Source organism: Pterocles gutturalis, unplaced genomic scaffold (genome assembly GCF_000699245.1).
Source record: "Pterocles gutturalis isolate BGI_N339 unplaced genomic scaffold, ASM69924v1 scaffold21744, whole genome shotgun sequence".
Lineage (NCBI taxonomy): Eukaryota > Metazoa > Chordata > Aves > Pterocliformes > Pteroclidae > Pterocles > Pterocles gutturalis.
This window is the reverse complement of record NW_010131204.1, coordinates 61,108-74,118: the sequence shown is the minus strand read 5'-3', so window position 1 is coordinate 74,118 and position 13,011 is coordinate 61,108. Positions and strand designations below refer to the sequence as shown.

At 39.9% G+C, this 13,011-nt stretch overlaps 1 protein-coding gene across 1 annotated transcript in view; it reads right to left on the bottom strand.

Moving 5' to 3' along the window:
- Positions 1-2,562: 2,562 nt before the first annotated feature.
- The window catches only part of KCNC1 (potassium voltage-gated channel, Shaw-related subfamily, member 1), a gene marked incomplete at its 5' end in the record, with an annotated part of 18,446 nt that continues 7,997 nt past the window's right edge, over positions 2,563-13,011 (bottom strand). Inside the window, 2 exons of the mRNA XM_010080537.1 lie at positions 2,563-2,865; positions 5,706-5,894. Of these exons, the coding sequence (XP_010078839.1) occupies positions 2,801-2,865; positions 5,706-5,894 (254 nt within the window). The remainder of the gene's footprint in view (positions 2,866-5,705; positions 5,895-13,011) is intronic.

Here is a 13,011-nt window from a genome sequence, read left to right as displayed (position 1 = left end):
GCAGGAAACAGGCAGGGTGTAACTGAACTGGAGAATGTGCTTCTGCTCTTATGTACGATGGTATGAAGCTGGAAGTAGTCGGTGGCATTATTGCAAGCCTGAGCTCAGAATCTAGCCACGTGTATACTTTTCAGTGCTTTAATCTGTGGTGGGAGTGGGCAGGCTTGAGGGAATTAATGTTTCAACCATAATAGTCCAGCAAACCTCCTAAAATGTAAGGCAGCTGTAATAATGTGGTAAATTTCTGTTAGGATTCAGTGTCAGGATTTGGTGCAACAGCTCCTGAAATTTTCCAGTTGTCTCCCTCTTTCACTGTGTTATCAGAACTGCCACTGTTGTGCCAGGGGAACTCTGGCATCATATGGACTTTAAGCTTATTAGAGCATCTCCCGAACGGCAGTGGATGGGAAGCACTGTTCTGTTTCTGAAGGGTTTATAGAAGTCACCCAAAAGACATGGTTGCCTCAAATCAGAACAAGCTAAGAGGAGTACCTAAATGAAAATGGGATAGGCAGGTGTAAAGTGTAGCACAAAATGACAATTGCCTTAGGGCGTGTGTACCCAACCTGTTAGCTAAGGCTTTTATATATATATATATATATATGCAAAGTGCAGTGGAAGGGGACGTCCTATGTGGGATTTACAGGGCTGAATTGTAAGTGTTCCTTATGGTAATGGAGAATTTGAGCAGCCTTCATGCTGGGCCCTTGAGTTAGTGTTAAATAAAAAATAGGGCAGATAAATTTGTTTCTGGATTCTTAATACATTATTAGAGGAAAAGTTGTTCATTAGGCAACTTTTGGATCCTGGATTTCCCTCTGGAGATAAGAAGTTGTCCATTTGTCAGCTGAGAATAACAGTATGGAAACAGTGGAAGAAAAATAGTTCTTGGGAGAAAGGATAGTCAACTGAAGTAGAAATCAAGTACGTAATGATACATTAAGGACTACAAAGGAGGTTTCTAATTACATACAAATTCAGATTCTCAGCCTTTCTTCTATTCCTAAAACACGGTTTGAGGTCTTCCTTGATTTTCCTTTTAGAGATTTGTGAAGACAAGGTCCATCTGCAGTTGTTTTTTGGTTTATAATTTAGCACTTACCAGAGCCATGAGTGTTTCTTCTGGTTTTTTGATGGGTTTAATCTCTCCTTCCTCCAGACCATAGGGATATTATTCCTTTTCTGTTCTCATCAGCCATCGCAGATGTCGTAGCTTGTCTAGAAGGTTGCCAGCTCTTTTGAAGTTCCTTACGTGAGGATCAAGGTGTATCTTTCTTTATAGGAGTACTTAATCAAAAATGCTCAAGCAATTAAAATGCTGTTGATACATAGTCCATAGTTGTCATTTGTAGGATCTAAAATGAAATTTAATCCCCTTGTGTTTCTCGGTTCTTAGTGCTGCATGTTTTGTGTGGCAAATAAAGTGCGACTTGGACACCTGGATTTCTTTCAGAGTTTCATATCAGGTGGACTGCTGTGGCTCAGTGAAGAACAAGTGAAGGACGGGGCCCAAAGAAGTAAGAAAAACTGAATTCATTTAATCAGCTAAAAAGACAAACTTTTATTATTGTTGGGGAGGGAAAAGGAAGATACCTAGATAATTATAGGATTTTTTTAATCTTCCCTTGTAAAATTGCTAATGGTGTGAATTCTTCAGACATCAGTTGTATCAAGTGTTTGCAGGCTTCATTTATTATCTACTAACCAAAATTAGCATTGTAGAACCAAAGCAATACCAAGCTTTTTTCCTACATTTCTGTTGAGAACACTGTATTTATTCAAGATTTTAGAATCAAGTCTCTGGAAACCCCTGATCGCTTCGGAAAACGATTCTCCTTTACACTATACAGCAGGCACTGAAACCATGATACAAAATTTATTTCATGCTAGAATTGTTTTGCATAACATTGTGCATGCATTTTACTCAGTACTAAATTGCATACAATGCTGTTGTCTTGTTTCTTAAACTTTGAGACCATTTATACTTGAGTAGTTTCCTGATTTTGTACTATAAGTCCCAGTTTTAAAATAACACCTCTTTTGTTTAAAATTCATACTGATTACTTATATGAACAATTTATGAAGGGTCTTTACGTTGGATCTATACATCAATAAAATACAACATAACCAGAGCTGGAAAATTAAATCTAGACCAGCTGTTACTGTCAGGTCCGAAGGAAGGTCCCATGTGTCACAAGCATGCCAACAAAAACAGACAGGAAAAAGTTTTTCTTATTTTTATACACTTCTAGTTGGATTAAAAGTTCTTGATTTCCATGTCGGTGTGATGAACTGTGAAGGCGTGGTCAATATGACCGATGACTGCCTGATTGCACTTTTTAAAACCATTACTCTGTATCTTGTATACAAAAAGAAGCGATCCATAGCAAAGAAATGTACAGTTTTATAATGTTTTACATTTTGGCTACAACAATGTATGTAAAAGTAAAGAGCTTTCAAAGAAAATATATAACTCTGCTTTTTTTTCCTCCTTAATCATACATTTGCAGTGTTTTTTGTTTCTTGTTTTTTGTTTTTTGTTTTTTTTTTAATTTTTGTCTTCATGCAATTCATGCTATGGAACAAAAAAATAGATAAAAAAAAAAGATCTTCTACAGTTTTGTTACATTTTGGCCGTAGAAAAAGCCTGCATCTCTAGTACAACTCCGAAACCATGAAGAATCATCCGTAAAACCTGCATGGAGCGAGTTAACTTTGTCCAAATGAGAAGGTCTTCTATGCCTGCACAGTTCCAGACAGATGTTTATTAGCCATCAATGTTCATCTCCATCTCGCCTTGTCAGGTCACTCTGACTGCCTCTGTTGGCATATATTTAGCAATGACTGGACTTTCTTTGCAAAGATCTGCATGTAAAGAATACAATCAGTACTTGAGCTTCTTCCCTGCGCTTTTCACATCAAGCTCGGCATCTTAGTTTTAAAGGAAGGAGGAAATGGTGAAATAGCTACATGCAGAGGCAGCCATATTCTTCTTCAACAGGATTTTTTTTTTCCATGCAGTCAGCCAGACTGAGACCTCTCTACAGTGTGTCTGAGTATTGCTTTCAGCTTAAAATAGGCGCCCATGCAAAGTTTCATCCTACTGTGCTTGTTTGCTCAAACTCCTGCAGGGTTCCTATGGCTCAAAAATATCCTGAGAAAAGCAAAATCTTCCATCGTTGGCATGTTTCAGCATCGACTAAATGCCTAACCCATTCCATACAGAGCCAGTAGATCCACCATTAGCCAAAATAAGCATATACTAGCATGATGCACCAGGACGGAAACTATCTGGTGCATCTACCCTTCATCCTAGGTACTGATACCATGCAGCGCGTATGGCCCACCAGTACTACGTGAATGCCTGCCTATTGTCATCTGAGTGCTATTTAGGAGTGTTGTCACCTAGCATCAGTAGTAACACCATTCCCAGCAGGTGCTACTGTGAGACATTGCATCTTCAGACTTAGTCACCTGGATTATATGCAACATAGCACAGGCTAATTGAAAATAAAGCTTTTTAGACCATTCTCTGCTACTGATCCATGCTACAAAATAGATGGGATGGGAGACCAAGAACGTCTCACTGGACTAGGAGAGCTGTAGGGCGCAGACACTGAGGATAGTCCTATCGCTTTTCCACTTATGCCAGCTATGCTGTTAAGGCTCCGTGACATTTCGTAACCTTCATTTAAAAGAAAAATGCAAAGTACAGCATTGGATCAATGACAGAATGGACTAAGAATGTGGTCAACATTGTAGCCAGTTTAATAGCATCTGCATGCATGTACGTGCCCAGAGTAGTATCGCTTGCAACATGACTCAGAAGGCCACTGAAGTTTAAAAAAACAAGATTAAAAAAAATACATAGATATTTTTTAAAAATCATCATTTCTCAAGGATGGTCAGGCTATGTAATTGATCCTACAGGCAGCAACATGGTTGTACCCTAAAAAAAAAAAAGAGTCAGTGGGAGGGATTTTCTATTTCTCTGTCATACACTCATGCATACCTCTCCCTTCCACTTCATGCATTTTGACCTCAGGCAAAATTAAGGTTTCTGGTATCTTTGGGGGCAGGAGGGGGAAAAGGCAACAAAATCCATAGAATTTATTGTGTTGCTATAGAGATACTACTCCTTTGTTCTCAGCATTAAAAAAAAACCAAAAAAACAAAAAACAAAATTGCATGCTTTTTTTTCCCTCCCCCCTCCCTCCCTCCCCCCCTTCTTTTTCAGACATGCACGTAAACAGCTCAGCAAGTGTACAGAGAGTTGCACAAACTATGGATGAAATTCTGTTGGAACAACAATTAAGATGCTCTCAACGTGTTTCAAACAGGCCAACAATATGCTGACATATATTACTCTTTAGCCAACCAGCCTCTGTTTCATTCGGTAACGAGAGGCGGGTGGCGGGGACCGGGAAAAACTTTCAGTGCATCGTGAAAACCATACATTCCTCATCCCAAAGGATGTGCCATTTGGAGTGTTCCCCTGATCCACTGGAACCACCCGAACTCGCCTAGGCTGAATGAACGCGGCCAATGCTTATCCAATACAGAATCAAATAAAACGCTTTGCTACAAAGGTAAATTTTAGAGGATATACTTTCATATGAAAGTCTTGTGGTCCAACTATATCTTTGTTGATGATAAGCTTTAAACTTATAAATACATACACTATCTCTAACTGGCATTTACTATAACTGTTGCCCATCATACAATGGCACATGGGAATTCTATACTCCATACTCAGTGTATGGTTACATCATACAATCTTTGCAGTTTTAAAATATTGACTATATCATATACTATATACAGTACACCAGTGATAAACACTGATTTGAAGAGAGATTTCTTTTCCAATTTTCCCATTCCTTATCAACTTTGATGCATATATATGTAATTAATTTTGGTTTGTATGGTTTCCTCATGTGAAATTATTTAAGCAAAACAGCCTGGTTTAAGAAGGGAAGGTTTTCATTTGATTTGATTTCTGTTGCTAAATATATTATTCTGACCGTTAGTGAACTAAAATGCAGTTAGTTCTGAGAGATCTGTAGCTGTGAGAAGTCTGAGAAACTAACTAGTAATGATTTACTTATGAAAGGAAAGTGATTTTAGATGGATTATTTTCCAATTGTAAGACACCTGTGCTAACAGATGTTCTTATATGCTTCTCTTTCTCTGTGTTGAACTAAACAGCTATAAATATCCAAATAGTTTGTTTTAGTGCTCCATTAAGGTAGCCGAATAATAATTTCATATTTCTTGAAGGCATTTTGCTTTTGTATTCTATCTTTTCTGTCTGCCACCTCCTAGTCTGTGCTCCTCAGAGACTGGTAAGATCTGTGAACTTTTCAAGTGGCAAACCTTCATTGATCTGAAATGTTAATTGGCCTCTCCTTGGAGGACGGGCTAATTTAAGGACTTGAAGAGCATCCTCCACTGAAGCTTACTGCATCAGCTGGGGTGGAAGACTTGACTGCCTAGCATAGCTGCATGGGGTAGTTACAGCTCCTCAGGCTTTTCTTTCTGAAAGAAATAGGTTAGAAACTCCAAATGCAGACATCAGGTGGTGGTTTCCAGCCCAAACGTGCATCTCTACAGCAAGCGCGCTATTGCGTGCTACAGCTACAGCTGGCTTTCTCTTATCTATTTGAAATGGTTGCTAACTACATGGTTATAGGGCCCCAGCTACATACCCTTTCTTATTCCTCCATCAGGCGGGCAGGGATATTCCCCGGTTGATAAGAGGAAGCAGGGTCCATATCTCTCCCGAGTGCCAGAGCGGGTAAAGGGCAGGCCCTCATCAGGCGTAATAGCCTGGTCTATGTGGGGACAGTCTTCGTTTGCCAGCGCCGCCTTGGCCACCTCACCATTCAGTTTCGAATCTTCAAACATATAAGCAGAAGGCTATTGAAACACTATGCACTGTTTATTAGATTTCCAGCTGCAAATTAAGGCTTCACAGCTAACAAGTTCTATAGCAACACTATAAAAGGTAGCATGTCTGTCCTAGACACTGCGTTCTTGTGCACTGCACCAAAATAAAATAATTTGTTAAGTGGGAGGAGAAACAAAACATGATCACGTTAGGTGTAACAGCAGCCACCTGTACTTCCACATAGAGGGGCAGTTTCAGAAACGGGTGTGCATTGGTTCCTAGTCCTGCGAGCAGAAGACTGCGGTTAGAAATCAGATTATGTTTTTGGATGACATCGGATGGTGCATGAATGACCTGTTTGTCATGAAGCCTGCTGTCGCTCAGAGCTTTGGAGAGGCAGTGGACTGAGTTGTGTTTTAGTATTTGAGTATATTCTGTTTGTGCTGATTGATACCTGTGTGCAACATTACTGAGGAGAAAATTCCTGTTCTTCCCCTCCCCAAAATTTAACCAGATGGTTTTATAGCATTTCTGGTATCAGTTGTGCAGAATGGCTGTACATATTTTAGACACACAGAGTACATTACATACGGAAATACGACAGCGGAATGTGGATTTTAAAAAAAGCAATCCATTTTCTGATGCTCTCCTCTGAAGCACATACAGTATTTGCAATGCTAGCACAGGACACTATATATGGAAAACACTACAGCAGGCCATGAATTTGGAAAATAGAGTAAAATTTACTCTTGTCTGTAAATAATAAAAATAGGTCATCAGGTTCACCTATTTTGCTCCACATATTCCCATGAGGATAGACTGAGAATAGTATGTTTTCTCTGTGTGACTTGTTTGACATTTGTAAAACAATTTAAAGTGCTATTTAGTGTAGGATTTATTTTAGAGTTTTAAAGTGCAAATTAGTATATTGAGAATATACTCGAAATATGGCACAGCTTGATATGAGTGTTTTGGTTGAAGGGAGGAAAAAACAGTCAAAATGTGCTTTCTGAAGTCTCGCAAGTGCTGAGAGATATGTTAACTGAGTAGTATTGGCAGCATCCTACACCTCGGTTGCACAATGCTTATTACCTAGACACTGTAAGGCAATGGGTGGTCCTGCAAGTCTTTAAGGAAAGACAAACTCAACGGATAGACTTAGTTTCAGTGTCTCTTCCAGATTCACATACTAGCTTGTTCTGAATGCTACTGTTAATTATTTTTCAGTTATTCTGAAGCGAAGTAATAAAACAAGCTCAAAATAAAAAATACATTAGGTAAGGTTTGGAGATGTGATTCTGATCCTCTGATTTCAGATGGACAACATAGATGAGTAGTAGGCAAAAGCCTTTTCAAGTTACGGTTGTTGCTTTGCACACACGTGCACGCACATGCGCACACACACACGGATGTGTATGACATACACTGTGCATTTATCCATGCACCAGTAGTTGTATTCTGTGCCTTTTATTTAGATGTCACCGGTTTGCCACAACATAAGCAGTCTTTTCTGCAGATCATCACCTTTGCCTACTTCCTTCTTCTGCTAATGCAGAATGAGACGATGATTTCCCCAAAGAGTGAGGTTTGTGAGCAATTAATTAATTAGTTCTCTCAGTACATTTTAAAAACTGGCAAAATCTATAGGTGCATTTTAATACTTGTAGATGCTACTTTCAATAGGATTCTAAAGTTCCAAGGTTGCACTGAGTTGCCATTCCTTTCTGTTCATAATACTCCCTGCTATTTAATACCACTCTCTGCACAAAAACCTGGCACGGCTGCCATAGTAACTGTGACATTACAGGTACTGAGATGTGGATTTAAAAATCACTTAACTGTGTTTGGGGAGAGCTGCTGTCCTCATGGGGATAAGCAAAGAACTGGGTTTCTTCATAAGCCTCTACTGCTACAAGCTGATGGCTCTAATCCTGAAATGAGGGAGGCAGCTGTGTCAGCAGAGCTCTGCATTGAAATCTCTGGGACTCCCACTGCTATGCCTGGACTCTGTTTGCAAACGAAACTGGTAGTGATGGAGGGGGCACTGGTCCATTTCTGGAGCTCAAAACACCTCTGAGCAGCGTGGTTGTGGGTCAGGTTTCTCACTGGTAACAGCCAGTGATCATTGTGGAAGCAGTTTGCAGGCTCTGTTCTTGAATGACAAGAAAACAGATTTTCTTGGAATTAATTTCTTAAATTGCATTATACATCCCTAGCAACTTGAGCTGGAACTTGCTCTTGCAGCCTCCCTTAGCACTGATGAATTTTTCTCTACACTTGCTGAAAATCCACAACCTTGTTATTTTGTTTCTGTTCAATAGGAAGAGAACAGAATAGCTGGAGATGTGGACTAATCACTGAACTGTCCTACTAATGTCCGTTGAATATTCCATGCACGGACCATGCCTTAGAGATCATGTTCTGGATAGCAATACTAATCTACAGTGACAATTTTGCTAAATATTTAGGAAGCAGAGAAATGACCAGCACAGAAGACTGCATCTATTGCTGGTGTATGTAAGTGTTAAGTAGAGTAGTTCCAAACCACTGTCAGCAGCACCTAATGCTCTGAAGGCAGGCCTCAGCAATCACATGATATTTAATATGTGATTAGTCTGTTCTGGGAATAAAGAAAACATCAGTGATGTCATCAGCCCACAGTTAGAAGATTGAATTAGGCTTGTATAGCATTTTTTGTTCTTTAGGTTGTGTTTCATGAAGAAAAGTCAATGTTATAATCTCTGTTTTACAGACGGGTAAAACTACCATGCAGTGAAGTGACTTGCCCACTGCTATGTAAAAGGTTATTTACAACAAAATCTTGTGACTCTCAGCTTGGCACCTTATCTCCCTAATTGTCCTGTCTGTGAATATCTAGTTAACTGCACCAGCTTTAAACATTCTCCTGCAGAGACTTGGCTGAGGGGCTAAAGAAAGTATTCAGCAGATCTCCCAGGTGAGTGGTTTGTTTCTCAGCTACCTCATTTGAGCGGTTTCCACTTTATTTTTTTCCTGTCTCATCTATCCCTATCTGCAGAAAAGTACATTTAAAATGCCTTGGTTCTTCCCAAGCAATCACTGAATTTCAAAAGGGGGGGAGAGAGGGTTTCTGGAAAAAAAACCAAAACAAAAACACAAACACAACTTGGGAGCACTGCTGGGTTTTGCATTAGTATGCTCTGCTTATTGTGGAGAAGCACAGTAGAGACTGCCCATGCCCATGAGCTGCATGGCTCATCTCTTTCGTCATAGCAAATGGTTCCACACTGTCATAGTGACTTTACCAGTGCTGGTAAAGTTTTAAGCTAGAATCTAGTACTGAATCTCCAGCTGTTTGAACTGCATCTTACATTCATAGTATCAGTGGACATAATTGTATGATATATTAATTGACCTCAATCTATGCTTGGAAATGTGGCACTTGTACAGGAGGGGTTCTTACACTGGAAAGTCACCCCAGCCCTCTTCCCTTAAGCAAAGACTGCCATTCTCCAACAGCTGCCAAGAAACAAGTTCCTGCTCTGCCCTTCTTACCTTAGATGTCTTCAGACATTGTGTAGGGGACAAGGATGATCCCAACTCACACTGCTTCCTCTTGAGGTTGTAACTGCCCCTCTCTTTTGTCTCGCATGTGTCTACAGAGCTGTGAAGTGGTCATTTACCCCAAAGACTGGATGAGTTGAAAGGCGCTCTCAGGCTAGAGCATTATGAGTGCTTACAGGACTGGAAATCCAATGCATTTTCCAGTCCTTATGGGGACTTCCGTAGGTCATGACCACTTTGACTGAAACAGGGCTGAGAGAAACTCCACAATTTGTAGCATGGTATCCATGCATATTTACCTTTGAGTCAATATCTGGCTACATGAACCATTCTTTGATACTGTGCTAAAGAAGATGGGGTCTTCTCAGCCATAGATCAGAAACACAGCAATTAAGAGACATAATGCTGTTTGCTTTGGTCACAGTGGGACCCTGGCAATCTCTTCCAGAAGAACACAGACTGTCAGGGGATTTCAAGATTCTGCAGCCCTGTTACAAGGGAAGGGGCTGAAAAGCAGGAAGGAGGTAGGAGCAGTTGAGTGTGAAACAGGGCCAGAACTGAGAAAGGCAGTTGCTTGAAAGATTAAGATCTTTCTACTGGGGACATCTTATCTGACTAAAATTACATTCCACACCATCACCCCATGTACACCTAAAAATTAATCTACAGCTCGTCTAGATTTCAACTGTGCTCTTACAGCCCTCATCCCAAACCTGGGATTGTCATTATTATGGTCTATAGAGAGTTCCACTCCTGACCAACTGAGGGCATCCTTTGGTTTTCATTTAGAGCTTGAGGGTCATTTTCATTTGCTCATTTTAAACCCCTGTTGCTAACCCTAACATGCACAGTAGCTGCCTGAAGTCTCTTACGAATAAGGATCTCTATGAGGTCTCTCACAGCAGAGAGCTTTAATCTAACTGGATCCCTGAAGAAACTAGTGGTATGTTGTCTATTGAGTGAGTTAATTCCTCTTCTGTTTTTCAGTCCTCTTGCACTTTTCTGGTGATATAAAAGGGCTGTTAATGTGGCAAACACCAGTTGTGTCATACTATGCTGGAAACTCTCTTGGTATGATGGTTTTCCCTGGCTCTTGGGCCAGTGACAGAATGGTACAGGAACAGGGGCATTGCCAAGGGGAGGGTGGAGAACTGCTGTGCTCTAGCTTTTCTTAGCTACAAGCCTGTTAGCTGGAAGTGGGAAGCAGAGCAGCTGTGAGGCTGCTGTAGTTGCTGGTGGAGGACAGAATTTCCCAGCTGTCTTAATTCTAGAGAAAATGCAAAGATTTTACATTCCTTTTTACATCCTATTTTTGCAGCATCACTTTTGCCTGATAATTCTTTTGCTAAACAAATGATTAGGATGAAGTTAAGAGTATGAATGCAAGTATCCAAAGACATGTCCTCTGATTTGGGGGGGGGTTAAGAGCTGCTCAGCATCTGAAAATACCCATTGACTTTATATCCCTAAATTTCTCTCTGAGATGTTGCACAGAAAGTAAATATCTCCAGTTCAATTCCTTACTCTCTTGAGTCTCTTTAATTCAGATTTTATTCCTATTAGCAAGATTTTTTCTGGTTTAGTTGCCTGGATAGTATTTACTGTTCATTAATATTCATTGGCTACTCATCAATTGCTTCATTATAAATCACTCTACTTTTTTATACTAGAGTAAACTCTGCTGTGCTTCTTCATTGATTAAGGGAAGGTCAAAACATAACAGCAAATCAGGAAGTAAAGGATCTGCACACTGAGAAAAATCTGCTTTTCTTGAGTTAGTACATGGCTATAGTGATTTCTCAGTTAACACAGAATTTACTGACAAGACTAAGATTAGTAGCAATAAACTTCATGCTGTCCCTCTAGAAAACTATCAGAAATGTCTATCAGTTGTTTTCTTTCATTCTTTCAAAGTAGTATTCGGGAGCAATTGGGGGAGATGTAACAAAATGTTTTGCTCAGGACCTGATTCAGCAAAATAACAATTATGCTTCTGTGCCAGACCATTTTTGGCTATAGAAATCAATTTTTTTGGGAGCTCCAGAGCCTCATGCAGGATTAAGAAATGTGGATCCCATGGGTAGGGGATCATTTTTGTTGTTAAATTAGGTCCTTAGAGTGAAAGGGATGTAACTATATTAAATTAGAAAAAGAATCATGGAAAAGATATATTAAACCACAGACAAAGGATGATGAAATGATGAAATTACAGCTTGGAGTATGAAAGGAGGTATAGCATAGAGAAGAACAGCATAGAAAATATGGGTTTAAACCTTTGAAAATGAGTAAAGATGCGTCAGCATGGCCATCACTGGTTTTCAAAATGGCAGTGAAAGAAATCCTAAAGTAGTAGATTTGGGAATTTTTTTCTGCTGGAGAGTAATGAAAATTAATTTTTCCCGTGCAGACTATCTGAAAAAAAGAAGGTAATTTAACTAAGTAGCTCTATTGTCATACCAAGTACTTACTCTTTGCATTAATACCTTGCATCAGGTTTTGTGTCACAACCTCAGTGAAGTTACCTATAGTCTGTGACAATCCTTGTTCTTTTGCATTAAAGAACTGTATTGTTCTCGGCTGCCCAACATGGAGCTCAGGTTGATGGGAATTGGAGAAAAACTTCACAGAATAAAATGTGACAGTCTGTAACATACACAAGTTGCAAGCAACGTACAGTAATAACAAGTAAATGTTAACAAACAGAGCGAAAGAGAGAAAGAGAAAAAGAGAGAGAAAATGTGAAGAACATGTAAAGATACCTGTATAACAACTCAGTTTTAGTTAACCCAATATTCTAAGGCCATTAAAGTAAGAATTTATGTTAGTTCTAGATATCTTTATTAAAGTTTCCTGATTTTATATTACTGCAGATTTTGAAAGTTGCTATGAAGCTCTTCGGAGTAGATATCACACTGATGGACTTTACACTGGCACGAGAGCAGAATTTAGTATGCTACAGGAATACGCAGAATCCTTCCCACCCAACCTACCTCTTCAGCATTTACTCACCACCGTGTTGACCTGGGTTCCTCCAGGAAGCCGTGTCCCCCAGTAAAGGCACTCCAGTGACGGTGGTGACCGCCTCTCCCAGTACTAACTGGCCAACATAGTGACATCACTCCCAGAGAATATCACCTTTGAGAGGTACTACTTCTTGAAGTGAGGTGACAGTATGTTGGCTGCCTACCTATACTGGTAGCACTAGAGGAAATACAGGAGCTCTAGTTAAGTAGATCCAGTTCATCTTGCTATTACATGTATAACTGGATATGTGCTTAATGTAGTGCTAAGAACTGTTGCTCCTGGAAGTGCTGCATTGCAAAGAGCTCTGGAAAATCCTTCCTAGTTTTATCCTGACACTTCTGGAGTTTCACCTATACCCATACTGAACTTCTGAGAGTCTCACTAGCACCATATTCCGTAGAGCACAGTGGGTCCTTGACAGGTCAGATAGAGGTTGCAGGAAAATGCAGTTAGGTGAGTCATGCTACAATCTTGTATTATCGCTCTGACCCAGGAATACAGTATGATGATCTGTACAGTATGGAAGGTGTCTGAGACATGGAGCATGGATGAATACA